The sequence below is a fragment of the Molossus molossus genome, unplaced genomic scaffold (genome assembly GCF_014108415.1).
Source record: "Molossus molossus isolate mMolMol1 unplaced genomic scaffold, mMolMol1.p scaffold_m16_p_15, whole genome shotgun sequence".
Classification (NCBI taxonomy): domain Eukaryota; kingdom Metazoa; phylum Chordata; class Mammalia; order Chiroptera; family Molossidae; genus Molossus; species Molossus molossus.
This window is the reverse complement of record NW_023425350.1, coordinates 16482075-16495592: the sequence shown is the minus strand read 5'-3', so window position 1 is coordinate 16495592 and position 13518 is coordinate 16482075. Positions and strand designations below refer to the sequence as shown.

At 52.5% G+C, this 13518-nt stretch overlaps 3 protein-coding genes across 3 annotated transcripts; 2 read left to right on the top strand and 1 right to left on the bottom strand.

Annotated features, from left to right (window-relative positions):
* The first annotated feature begins 316 nt into the window (after positions 1-316).
* PRR30 (proline rich 30) lies at positions 317-1615 on the top strand. Its single transcript, XM_036263442.1, has one exon. It carries the CDS (start codon positions 317-319, stop codon positions 1613-1615), a length of 1299 nt encoding a protein of 432 aa, XP_036119335.1.
* A 1447-nt stretch (positions 1616-3062) lies between these two features.
* PREB (prolactin regulatory element binding) lies at positions 3063-6900 on the top strand. The gene is made up of 9 exons (XM_036263372.1): positions 3063-3413; positions 3961-4153; positions 4343-4563; positions 4749-4829; positions 4929-5053; positions 5255-5428; positions 5558-5630; positions 5825-5984; positions 6166-6900. Exons 1-9 carry the CDS (start codon positions 3279-3281, stop codon positions 6258-6260), a joined length of 1257 nt encoding a protein of 418 aa, XP_036119265.1. The 5' UTR covers positions 3063-3278; the 3' UTR covers positions 6261-6900.
* Positions 6894-12087, bottom strand: ABHD1 (abhydrolase domain containing 1). The gene is made up of 9 exons (XM_036263373.1): positions 11961-12087; positions 9039-9199; positions 8538-8720; positions 8299-8344; positions 8042-8154; positions 7732-7905; positions 7515-7563; positions 7249-7414; positions 6894-7127 (listed from the first exon to the last, which is right to left on the bottom strand). The coding sequence occupies exons 1-9, from the start codon at positions 12072-12074 to the stop codon at positions 6916-6918; spliced, it is 1218 nt and encodes a 405-aa protein (XP_036119266.1). The 5' UTR covers positions 12075-12087; the 3' UTR covers positions 6894-6915.
* Between the last annotated feature and the right edge of the window lie 1431 nt (positions 12088-13518).

The following is a 13518-nucleotide window of genomic DNA, read 5'->3' as shown; positions in this document are numbered from 1 at the left end:
CCTGAGGCAATTCTCCCAATATCTTGGGCTCTGTTTCTTTCTCTACAGGTCCTGTGGGCTGTGTCTTCCTCCCTGGCCCATTCAGAAAATTGCTGCTGCCCTGAAACTCCCAAGAGGCTGCTCTGATTCTCCTCCATCCCTATACATCCTTCATCAATGGCTAACTGCAAAGAAGTGAGAAGCCAAGTTTAGATCTGAACTCCTGCCTGAACACTCCAAGAGCCTGGTGCTACTGGACTGTCTTCCTAGGCTGGTCCTGACTGCTAGGTCTCTAATCTCTGGTCTTGACGCCTCAGCCCTTTCCAGTTTTAAGGCGATGTTGCCTCAAAACAAGGACCAAGTGCTGCTACAGAACACAGCAGCCCCTGGGTGTCCCCTTCCGGGACCCTCACAACTTGTGGACTCCCTTCCCCAGAACCTCCAGCCTTTGCCTCCCCAGAAATCACTCCCTCCCTCCCACCCACCTTGCTCCCCTCCTCCACAGTCCCACTCTCCTGGCTCCCATTTCTACTCTTCTGACTCAAATTCTGACTTTGTCCTACATCCCTACTCTTCCTCTCTCCCAAGTTCCTCCACTTTCTTTCCTCAGAATTACCTGTCCGTCTCTCTTCCAGGTTCCTCCTCTCCCTCCTACCGGCTATACCCCTCTCCTCCCCCTACTCACTCTAATCCTTCTCAATCACAGAACTCCCCTCTCCCACACTGCCAGTCTCCTTCTCACTCTGAAGACCTGCCTAGCTCCACTCTCCCTTCCCAGAACCCCAGCCTACCTTCTCCTGGGGTCCACTCTAATAGGCAGACATGGCACTGGCATCAGTACCAGGAAACCAAGTCTCCTGGGGTGGTGGGGGAATGCGTGGCAAGCGAGAGGGACCCTGCAGAGTTCAGGCACCCAGGAGCCCTGGCCCAGGCCCTGGTGGTTCACTTGGGGCACCGCCGCATCGCGCACGACCTTCGGTTACTGCTTTTGCAGAGCCTGTGGCTAGGCAGAGCCGACAAGCCTCCAGTGGTGGAGTATCCTATATGCCTGGTGTGTCTCCGGCCCCGAAGTCCCTCTTGCCCCATCCCCAGGTACAGGACTGGACCCCGGCTGCTTGCCTTTCCCCAACTGCTGCCCTGTGCACAAGGCCAGGAATCCAGACCACTCCGCATAGGCATTGGCTTTGGCCTCCGCCTGCCTCGTGGTCAGGCCAGAGCTTTGCATTTGTTGCCAGAAAGAAAGCAGGAGGAAGCAGGACCTCAGGGCGAGGCCACTCAGGCCCGTGGGTATCAAACCCAGGCATCTCAGGCCCCAGCAGCTCAAGCCCCAGCAGCTCAGGCCAGGGCACATTCAGCCTCAGGCAAACCCTCCCAGACCGGGAGCCTCAGTTCTGCAGGCCCTCAATCACCAAACCCCACTCCGTGTTCAGGGCCTCCACTTCCAGCACCCAAACAGGCCGCTGTCTCCCTGAAGCCCAGTCTTTCCTCTGCTCCAGAAGGGCCTGCCTCTCCAGAGCCTGTTCTCCAAACGTCTCCACCCTTGTTCCAGAACCATGGAGGCTCACTGGAGTACCTCCTCCAAACTCTACTGTCCCCATCAGACCCCAGATCTCAGAAAGCCCCCGAGACACCCTGAAGGGCTGGCTGACTGGAGGTCAAGTGTGCTCTCCAGCCCTGAACCCTGGAAGTCCCTTGTGGAGTCTGCTCTCTCCTGGCTGAAGAGGACCAAGGGCACTCAAGGCCCCATTCAGCCTTTAATGTATCCAATAAAGCCTAACACTGCAAAATGTATGTTTGTGTCCTACTGAGCAGGCACTGTGGGTACCTACATGGGAGCCAGAACCTAACGGGGTAGGGGAGAGTCAAAACAGAGTGGCCAGGGAGAGTGGATACCTTGTACCTGAAAAGGGCATGGGGCCCACAAGGCCTGAGCACCTGAAATGTGCAGAGGGCTCTGGCTGGTCCTTCATACATTTAATTCAGTTTGGTGAGACAAATAATGGCATCCCCAAAGAAGAAGCCACTGAGTCCCTTCCTCTGGGTGCACCTTAGGTTAACAAGGATCATGCTGATGAGGCCAGGGGAGCAACAGGAGGTGTCTCCTTGCGGGAAAAGGCACTCCTACCATTCACTTGCAGAAAACCACCAGGGCCCCCACATTGGAGATCAGAAACCTGAAGGGGTCAGGAGGGTGGAGTGTCAGGTACAGATGAGATCCGCGCTGCTGGGGCCCCGGTTGCCAGTCTCTGAGGATGTCAGAAGAGAGCAGTCCCCACCCACAAATCCTTGGGCACAGGAGCAGGGTTGGAGCCATGAGAATGGCCAACTCCCACTGCTGCCAAGCATGGACAGGTGTTAAGGTAAATCGTTTCCTCATATTAGGAAGTGGTGGATTCAGGATTCGAAGCCAGATCTGTTTTAAAGTCTACACTGCCTCAATTAAGAGACAAGAGCCCTGGCCGGTTTGGCTCAGTGGTTAGAGCATTGGCCTGCGGTCCAGAGAGGTGGGGTTCGGTTCCCGCTAAGGGCACGTACCTTGGTTGCAGTTTGTCTGTGGCCCTGGTTGGGTTGTACGGGTGGCAGCCACTCATCAGTGTTTTTACATCAATGTTTCTCTCTCTCTCTCTGTTCCTCTCCCTCCCTCCCACTCTATCTGTACAAAAATTGGAAGGGTGTCCTCCGGTGAGGATAAAATAAATAAATAAATAGGCAAGAGACAGTCACGTTTCCAGTGTGAGAACTTGGGACAAATCACTTCCTCTGGAGTAAAACGTAAAGGCTGCGCTTGTATAAGTGTGCGTATCTGTCTTGCAGGTAGGCAGCCCTAGTCCAAGGATTTATTTAAGGTTTATTAACCTCCCTTAACCTTCATTAGATCCCACACCTCCTGAATCACCAAAGATGTTCCGGCGATGCAAGAGCGCTCTGCTTCCGCCCCGCAAAAAGATGGCGGCGTCTGACGTCACAATGGGGGCGGAAAACGGAATCCTGGAGTTGGTCGGTCGCCGGGCGACCAACTAATGCTGACGCGTATTGGCGGTTCTGCGCCTGCGCGAGGAGAGCGGCCTAGGAGCGCTTGCGTACTAAGCGTCAGCGACCGGGTGGAACGGCCCGGGGCAGAGACTCCAACTGCTGTGTGTGGGTAGAATTGGGCAAGTCCCCGGGTGTGAGAGGGGTCGGGAGTCCTCCCAGCGGCGACCGAATCAAGCTCAACAGCGGCGGCAGGGGCAAGAGTCGAAGGCCGGGTGTGGCATGTCCCGGGTGCCGCGGTGCCGCCAGTGAAGTGCGCGGCGAGCGGGATGGGTCGGCGCCGGGCGCCAGAGCTCTACCGGGCCCCGTTCCCGTTGTACGCGCTTCAGGTGGACCCCAGCGCCGGGCTGCTCATCGCTGCGGGCGGAGGAGGCGCCGCCAAGACGGGCATAAAGAATGGAGTGGTAAGAGCGCAGGGCCGCCAGGCCGGGTCACACCATGGGCTGAGGGCGATTCAGGGAGTTTCAGATCCTGTCCCTACCCACCCCGGCAAGCTGGGTATCCCGACGCGAGTTTCAGCTGAGAACTTAATCACAGGGCTATTAGAGACTCCTAAGGTAAAGTGAAAATTGTCCAGAGCGCTGCGTCAGCGCTTAAGCTTGATCTCAAGAGCAGCCCGGGGGTCTTACTCTAGCCTTTTCCGGGGAGGCCACATTGACTGCCTTTCAACAGCAGCCACAGCCTTGCATTTGGCCCTTAGGCTAGGTTTTCTTCACTCTTTTAAGCGTCACCCAATTGCTCTGTAAACTGGAGGTCATGATCCCAACCCTGCCTGCTGTACAGATTTGTGAGGTTCAAAGAAAGGGGTGGGGGTGGGGTTTGGAGAAAGCCTTGTGAATTATAAAGTGCGGTAAGCAAAGGGTTAGGGTATCAGACCATAGGATGCAGGTTTGCCCTTGAGGTAAACTCTGGGCACCCCTGAACCTTGCTCATCTTGGTTCCCTCTCACAGCATTTTCTGCAGCTAGAGCTGATTAATGGGCGCCTGAGCGCCTCCTTGCTACACTCCCATGACACAGAGACACGGGCTACTATGAACTTGGCACTGGCCGGCAACATCCTTGCTGCAGGGCAGGATGCCCACTGTCAGCTCTTGCGCTTCCAGACCCACCAGCAGAAGAGCAAAAACAAGGCAGAGAAGACAGGTGAGAAGCAGGCTGTCTAGCTTTTGGGGAAAAGATTAAATTAATAAGATCATTCTCATTTTGGTTTCTGAAAAAGTGGGGCTGGAAGTGGAGTTAAGGTAGCAGGTGGGAAGCTGATGTTCACTAGGCGTGTAGAGGGCCAGTATTACTTACTTACAGAAGCCTGGAATCTGGTGGACTGTATTACAGATTCCAAGGAGCAGGGGCCTCGGCAAAGAAAGGGGGCAGCCCCAACAGAGAAGAAATCTGGAGCTGAAACCCACCAGGAGGGGGTAGGACTGAGAGTGGAGAATTTACAGTCGGTGCAGACAGACTTCGGCACTGATCCACTGCAGAAAGTTGTATGCTACAACCACGATAATACCCTGCTTGCCACTGGAGGGACAGATGGTTATGTTCGTGTCTGGAAGGTATGGTCTAAGAGGTTAGGGAGGGTGTGTGTCAGTAGCAGGGCCAGAACTGTGAGAAACCCAACGTGGGTTCTGGGAACTTGTGAGTGAAGTCGGCACTGAGTGGCCATTAGAAGAGAAGAGGGTGGAGATCATTACGCTCTTGCTGGGTACCTGGGCTAACCATGATGTTGGTTTGGCTGCAGGTACCCAGCCTAGAGAAAGTGCTGGAATTCAAAGCTCACGAAGGGGAGATTGAGGACCTGGCTTTGGGGCCTGATGGCAAGGTGAGGAGGTGAGAGGGTGGAGAAAGTATGTGGTTATGCTGCTTGCTCTGTAATTGGATCTCCTAACTGTCCCTCCTTGGAATCTTGATTCCTGACCAGTTGGTAACTGTGGGCTGGGACCTTAAGGCTTTCGTGTGGCAGAAGGATCAGCTGGTGACACAGCTGCACTGGCAAGAGAATGGACCCACCTTTTCTAACACGCCTTACCGCTACCAGGCCTGCAGGTGTGAAGATCCTGGGGGGTGGCTAAAAAGAGGCTCAACCTAGGTGTGGTAGGGGAGTGGGGAAAGACTTGGGAGAAGCTGGGGAGGATTGTAGCCTTAGCTGGTATTACCTCAGCTCTGACCAGAGTGCCAGAGGATACAAACTCTTGAGGAGGGCTGAGCAGGCCCCAGGAGCTGAACAGCTTCTCACCTGGCTCCCAGGTTTGGACAGGTTCCAGACCAGCCTGCTGGGCAGCGACTCTTCACAGTGCAGATTCCTCACAAGCGTCTGCGTCAGCCCCCACCCTGCTACCTCACAGCCTGGGATGGCTCTACTTTCTTGCCTCTTCGGACCAAATCCTGTGGCCATGAAGTCATCTCCTGCCTTAGTGTCAGGTAGTGCTGGCTTGGCTGCATGTGAGGGTGGCTGGGGAACTCCAGAAGGAGTCCCTGAGGACTGTTGTTGGTGAATGAGTGTTGCTGCACAGGTCTCCAGGACAATGAACATTGTATTGTTTGTTGCAGTGAATCGGGCACCTTCCTCGGTCTGGGCACAGTCACTGGATCTGTTGCCGTCTATATAGCTTTCTCTCTCCAGGTAACAATGGGTAGATGTGGGCACAGCCCTGAGGACTCTTTGGGGTGGGGACTCTAGGCCTGCTTCTACTCTGAGTACAGGACAGAGTCTGGCCCCCTCTGTAGAGGAAAAGCCTTCTGGGAGCAGGGGGCATGTTTTCCAGAAGGAATGTTTCCAACTGAGCCTTCCTTCACTTGTTCTCCTCTTGTCCCTAGCGCCTCTACTACGTGAGGGAGGCCCATGGCATTGTAGTGACGGATGTGGCCTTTCTACCTGAGAAGGGTCGTGGTCCAGAGCTCCTTGGGTCCCATGAAACTGCCCTGTTCTCTGTGGCTGTAGATAGTCGTTGCCAGCTGCACCTGCTACCCTCACGACGTGAGTCATTGGGGTGGGCAGGTACCACCCAACCTTTAGCTATAGCAAACTTTGCTGCAGAGAATGGGTTGCTTGTTTATAGCCATCGGCCCTCTCCTTGATTTGAGTTGGATGAGGGTTCTGTTTTTTGATCTGTAAAACCCCTTTGCCCACTGACTTCTTCCCTCACCCTCCCCTGCAGGGAGCGTTCCTGTGTGGCTGCTGCTGCTGCTATGTGTTGGGCTTATTGTGATGACCATCCTGCTGCTCCAGAGTGCCTTTCCTGGTTTTCTTTAGCCTCCTGCTCCCAGGCAGTCAGGGGTCTGGGACTCTGCCACCTTCTGGACCAGAGTGGAGATCCGGACCCCGTTGCTCACTCCACCTCTACCTGGGTTCAAGCTGAGGTGGCTTCCGATGAAACTTGACAGGAATTGCCTGCCCTTCCCGGTCAAAGCTTGACTGTGGTCCTGTGAAACTGAGTTCTGAGAACCCTGCATTCATCATCTTTGGATCCATCCAGGACAGTGGTGTCCACAGCCCAGGCCACACCACGTGCCTCCTTTTCTTTTTCTACTAGAGGCTCCAGAGTTGAGCTTATCCTGTCTCCAGAAATATGTGAAGATGGCCCCAGAATCTGGAGTTACTGCTGTCCTTCCTGCAGAAATAGTCTATTTTCCCCCTCACAACCTGTGGCCAGTTGCTCTTCACATGAGCCTCTTGCATTTGCTGGGGCAAGCACCAGCCTGGGAAGGAAGGGGCGAAAGGAAGACCCAGGCAGTAGAACTCTGTGGGTTCAGCTGAGTAGCTCTAAGCCAGCCAGGCTAAATACACAGTAAGTTCCCAGATGGCCTACCCTAGCCTTGAGAAAAGGGAAATGAACCTCAGCCTGTTCAACAGGAAAAGTTGATATTTAATAAAGAAGACTGAACTGAGACCCTAAATGGCACTGTTGTCAGCTCTTGCCTCCCTCAGAAGGTGAGGGAGCCCCGAGGCCAAGCAGTTCTGCTGGGTGCTGAAGGATGGCTTTGGCATACTGATGGAACAAGCGGCTCATGTAGCAGTGCTTCCAGGGGAGCAGCCCTTCCAGGAAGCCGATGTGGCCTCCCTGGGCCGTGACGAGCAGTGCGACATGGGGAGATTGTTTGGCAGCCTGTAGTGGGAGGGCTGGAGGAGGCGTTGGAGAGGTCAGGAGCCCAGACCTGTACTGAGAACCCAGGCTCTCTCCACTTGCACCACATGGCCCATTGTCCTTGTGGCCTAAAGCATCAAGACTCAGGGTGCTCACCATGAACTGGGGAGAAGGGGTCGTCAGCTGCATTGAGGCAGAGCACAGGTATCTGAATGGCACCTACTTTGGTTCTTGGGCTTGCTGCCTGGTAGTAGGCAACACAGTCTTGATATCCAAAGGCCACAGCTGTGTAGCGCTCATCAAACTGGCGGATTGTGCGGGCCTGTGGATGGCGGAGGGTGGGATAGGCTAGGATATGGATAGGGAATAGGAAGATACTGAAAAAATAATTGGGTGGAAGGGAGATGGTTGGAAGACTATACCTGTATCACAAAGTCTACATTGACCACCTTTTCCATCACTTTTCTATTTCTGCAAGAGAGCATGGGTTTGGGTCTACCCCTGGACCTGGCCCAGAGCCCCCAGCCTCTGTCTTACTACATGAGTGAAAAAGCCCAGATACAGAACTAACCCAAGCACTGGGAGAACCTGGCATGTCTGCCATCCTACCCTGCCCCTTCCCACTTGCCAAGACCCTACCGGTTCACAAGTTGGCAGAGCCCAGCAGTGAGGCGCTGATTAAAGAGCAGTGTGTTGAGTGGGGTCTCCAGGGAGCTGGTGGTCTCAGAGGAATCCCAGCATGCACATAGAGTCAGTGCTGCCACCAACCCTGCAGCCTGCCCTGTTCGTGCCAGGTGGTTCAGCACTAATATCCTGCAGGATTGGACCAGTGACCGTGAAAGAAGGGTTTGCATTAGTGAGTTGGGACAGAGGAAGTGGGGAGCAGACATGGAGGCAGAAAGAAACAAAGGAGGACTGGACATTCGGGTTAAACCCAGGCAGCCTTTACCCTCCAAGAGAGATGCCCACGGCCAGCAATGGAGCTTGGGGGTAGCGGTGCTTTATGTGGTTCACAACTGTCTCCAGATCTTCAGTGTTGCTGGCACAAAAGGCCCTGTGGGTCTGAGGCAAACCAGAACTTTGGGTAGGGAGGGAGGCCCTGGCCAGAAGACAGAGAAATAGAGGGATAAGGAAGTAAAGCCCCAGAGTGAAGGATCTCTCAAGGAAGTGGGGTGAAGAGCTGTTATGAGGAAGGAGGGTACTCACCAGCAGTTCTTCACCACGGCAACCCCGGTTGTTGAATACAACAGCCCTGTGGCATACACAGGTACATCTTAGCCAGACCCTCCCTAAAGGCCCCTCCCCTTTGACAGCTTTCAGAAAGACCCCAGTCAAAAGATGCCTTTCATATAGCATCACCTCCCCATAGCTGTCAGTCTGAATTGAGCTCCCTATTACCAGTTCTCAGATACCACCCAACTCCTCTGGGTTGTGCCCATCCTTACCTATAACCATCCCGCAAAGCTTGGTCAACTAGGTGCAAGATATATGTCTCCTGGCTATTGCCTGTAATACCAGGAAGCAGTAATACAATGGGCTGGGTGGCAGGGTCAAGGTATTGACTGCTGTCATACTGGCCAGCCCAGTCTAGCATGAGCTGTCCTCCATCTGGGGTTTGGAGGACTTCACTGTGGTTTTGGAGAAAAGGGCAAGCAAAGATACCATTAGGAACTCCATGTACTTTAAGAGGTTTACCCCTGCCCCACCAAAACAACTCCCACATGTTCCCATTGGCATGTTATGGAAAACAAGATTATAACAAGGTGTAATGGGGACATAGAAGGTTGATTACCTCACAGTTGTGCAATTAAATAACCCTCCATCTAGCCACTCTCGTTACCCTCAACACCCTGAGGTAGATGAGGGCAAAGATTACCTTCATTTTAAAGAGTTAGGACAGCCATATACTTGCAGCTTGGCTTTCACCCCATTCTGTCCCGTCTTACCTCCAGTAAGGGACTAGAAGCCGAGGCTGCAGTAAGGCTCGGAAGATGGTTTGTAGCCGCCCCTCAAAACACCATAGTGTAGGGTAGAAAGTCTCCACAGTGATTGGACAGTGTTGCTCCAGGAAGGCCAGAAACCGGGACCCAGTCACCAGTTGAGGCCTCTGTAATAATAACACAACACAATCTGCCTCACTCCCCTGGTTTTTGTGCCAAGCCAGTGGGGGTGCTCAACACCAATGACCCCCTCTCTGAGGCCAGCCTGGAGGGCACGTGTTCAGCTGGGGAGGAGAAATCTAGCATACCTCAGTCTGCAATGGCCAAGTCACCTGTTAATATAGTCCAGCTAGAGGCCCAAGAACTGCAGTCCTAGAGTAGCACCTCTCCAGAACTGACCCTGCACTGACTCAGAACCAGGCTGGGAGCTGCTGCAGCTGACAGTGCTGACTCCCCCACTTAGCCAATCCATGCCCAACCCCATTCTGCAGAGAGCAAGTAATATAGATAAATTGCCCAGCTGACTCGGCAGGAAGGGTTGGGATCCCAGGTGGAGGCTAAAGAAATGCAGCACCATTCAACCTGTGACCTTTGCCTTGCAGTTGAATTTTCCACACTGCCATCTTCCTAAAACTAGCTCTGGCTGCACTGGCTCCCTGATTTGAGCACCCCATTGTTGCATATTCCTATTCCCTACTGTGTGCTCACTGCTGAAGGGCTTCTTCCTGCCACAGCACCTCATTTTCTCATTCGTGGGGCCCCTGCTGTTAGGCCATACTCTAAAGGAGGAATAATCCCCATGTGAATAGATTTTTCTCTTCCTTCATGCCAGCCAGGGAGAAGGTAAAGGGATGAGATAACAGGGCACTCCACCTTGATTTACAGCACCTCTGCTTGGTTCTTCTGGACAGACCAAGTGAATGAGAAGGACTAGTCACATAGAAAGCTTATGAAGGAGGAGTACGCTGTAGAAAGCCAAAAGATTTCAGACTCCAGAAATAGAAATTGCATTTCTGTGCAGGCCTTAAGGAATCTGAGGACCAGATTCCTATCTCTTCTGCAGTCTTGGTGCTCAAAGGGAACGAGGTAAATTATGAGCCAGAGAGGCCAGACTGGTAGTGTGACTGTTGTGAGATAGACTTGCACCCTGGTTCTTAAGCTCTGGAATAATAACACCTGTGATTCATTGTGTGCTATATGCAGGCACTAGGCTAAGCTCAACTTTGTAAAATAGCATATTTTATAAGTGAAGAAACTATGACTCACAGAGATTAACTTGTTTCCTAAAACCACACAGCAAACAAGAGGCAAAGCAGAATTAATAATAGTTATATTACCACTAATACTAGTAGATAAAATTTGTTGAGTGCTCATTATGTTCCAAGCATTGTGCTAAGTATTTTACATGATTATATCCTGTGACCTTCACAACAGCTCTTTGAGATAAGTAATGTGATCCCTCTGTGGATACAGGTTTGAATGTCAAGTAACTTGTCAAAGGTCACAAAGCTTGCTAAATCTAGTTAGTGGGGGAGCTTTGATTCAAACCTGGGTCTGTTTACCTCTAGAGTGTGTGCTCTTAGTCACTGTACTATATTACCTCCTAATCACCAAGATTTTGAGTTATCAGTTTATTAAATCTTTTCTCAATAGTGTAGAATAAGTTGCTAATAAATTAGGTCATGGGTTTTATTTAGGTGGGTTAGTTTCATTTTAACTATAGTGAAGTATTTCTTGACTCATTCCAGAGAATTAAATAGTAATATGCCACTGGTAACTGTGGATAAATCATACCAGTCCATTACCATGCTGGAAAATCCAAATGCCATGTCTTTGGGGCCTCTGGAATGGCACTTTTCCTGCATTTTAACCAGCATGTGAAAGTCAAGGAAGGGTCAGGAAAATGAAGTGGCAGAGGTCTCTAACTTCTGTGTGGCTTATTGCAAGCAAAAGAAAATGTTTAGTTAAGGTATGAAATTAATGACTTTCCCATCAGACATATAAAGTAAGATTTATAGGGTATTAACAGGTTTGAATTTTTTAAATTGTTTTATTAAGGCAGACTTATTTTTATAAAAAATACATGTGCATGTTGAAAGCTCTGGAAAGGCAGAAAAATGTAGGTAACATAAAATCCCTTACTGATCTTTTTAAAGGGCTTGAATCAATAGGTTTCTTGTTAGACTCAGCTACTTAAAACAGAGTTTAAAGATTAAAAGATTTCCATTTTTTCTAGATATGTAAATTATGTATATTATCTACATTTCCGTGAAAATATAATCTCCAAGTTCATCAAAATCAACCTCTTCAAACTTTCTCACTGCACTATACATGGAGAGCCTAGGATTTAAAACAGGCTGAATTAGCAAGGGCACTTAGGGTTATCCATCAATCCTGAGCCAGGAGGGGAACCTCAGCCAGCCTTAAAGAGAAGCAAGGTCCTACTCTGATGAGGTGGTGTTGGGAGTTAGCCACAACTCCATAGGCTCAGGCTCCTTTATTCAGTGCGGCTCAAGAGAAACTTAGCTAGACTGCTGGAAAGGAAAAGGAAAACACAGTGTGCGTATCTTCCTGACACTTCAGGATGCCTTCCACCCCGCCCTTCCCCAAATGTCTGTCCACGTCCTGGAGAGCAGCACCCCTCTGGTACCTGAAAGGCCCATCTGGCATGCGGAGCAAGAGAGAATCTAGGCAAAGAAATGACTCTGCATGGGGTGGTAATAGCAAAGCGGGAGCCTGGCTGGAGCTCGGGGCGGGGGTGTGGTGGGGTTGGGGCGGGGGTGTGGTGGGGTTGGGGCGTCAAATTTCACCTGGGACGGGAGGCCCCGTCATGCCAGCTCCCATAAAGGGCTCGAACCCTCAGCTGGAAGCTGCCCTGTACCCCTGAGTACCCTCAACCCGCCGTGCAAGCTCTGGACCCACACCCACCTGGGGCACACATGCCCAGTAGTAGCCCAAGTAGAGGGCAGCGCCAAGAATCAAAAGCAGAAAGAACAGCTCTATCCAGGTGCCATTCTGGGGGCTCAGGGAGGAGCTCAGCATAGCGTTGCCCGGTTTCGACTCCCAACTTCCTAGCCGGCTCCAGCGCCTTGACTTTGACTGGGAGGCCGGCAGGTGAGCGCCGGGCTTCACCGTCACCGCGATTGGGCGGCTTGTGCGGGTCCCGCCCCCACCGCCCGCCCACGGCTGTGCGCCCTGCGGCGGGCGCGGCGGGCGGCGGGCGGCGGGCGGCGGGGCGGGCACCGCGGGCCTGCGGCCGAGCGGGTGGCCTGCTAACGGCTTCCCGCCCGCGGCGGCATCTCGGGCCTCCCCGCCTCCTGCTTCCGCTGCTCGGTCGCCAGCAGGGCAGCCCCTCGGACGGAAGAGCGACCTCCCCCCAGCCGCCATCTTGGCGAGGGGCACCCCAGCCCCTTCCTCTCCCTCTGTCTGGCGGCGGCGGGGCGGGCAGCCTGGCCGGGGTCCCCGCCGCTCAGTCACACAGGACTCGGCCACTCGTGACGTTCTTCCCTGTCGTACAGAGTACAGCCGTTCACAGTGACCTTCACACTCAGACAGGCCAGCTCAGTGGGGACTGACACCTGCAGGCTCACAGAGGCAGCCCTTCACAGTGGTCCTCACACTGGACACACCCTTTCACACTGCAGCACTCGTCACACAATCAGGTTTCAGTTACTGAGTGGGCAGCCACACGCACAGGTTAAAGTCTCTCTTAGGTGTCGTTCTCTGTGCCCTGTAATCCCAGGCAAGTAAGTGCAACAGATGCTCCTCACCCTGAACCGGCACGTGGGATGCCCCAGGGTGCTGTCTTCACTGGGATGTAGGAACAAGCCATCTACTAAACCGTGGCTCTCAGCCTTCACTGAAGATAGAATCACCTGGGAGTTTCAAAAACTACCAGTGTCCAGACTGCACCTCTGATATAGTTGGTCTGGAGAGGAGCTTAAGTCTCAATATAACTTAAAAGCTCTCTGGAAGATTCCAGTATGTAGTCAAGGTTGAACCCCTGCAGTAGAGCATGGTGCCAGGTAAGGGAAGGTCGAGCTACAGTGGGAGCATTGAGGAGGGTTCCTGACCTCCATGGGATCAGAGAAAGTATACCCAAATATGAAATGAAAATACATTTAAGGTGAAACCAAAAAATGAGTAGGAGTTTCCCAGGCAGAGAATAGTTGTTCCAAGAGAAGCAACACCCTAAGCAAAAGCCTGGCCGTGAGAGACTAAAGGAACCAAAAGAACTTTGGTGTGGCTGGAGCATATGGGACGGTCAAGAACCAGGTTATAAGCAGCTACATAAAGGATGTTAGAGTTTATCTTAAGGGTTGAGGAAAGCCATCAGAGATTTTTCTTTTTATCCTCATCCGAGGACATTTTCCCATTTTTTGTTCAGATAGAGTTGGGGGGGGGGGAGAAACATCGTGAAAGGGACACTTCGAGTGGTTGCCACCCGCACGACCCAACCAGGGCAGGGGACAAACTGCAACTGAGG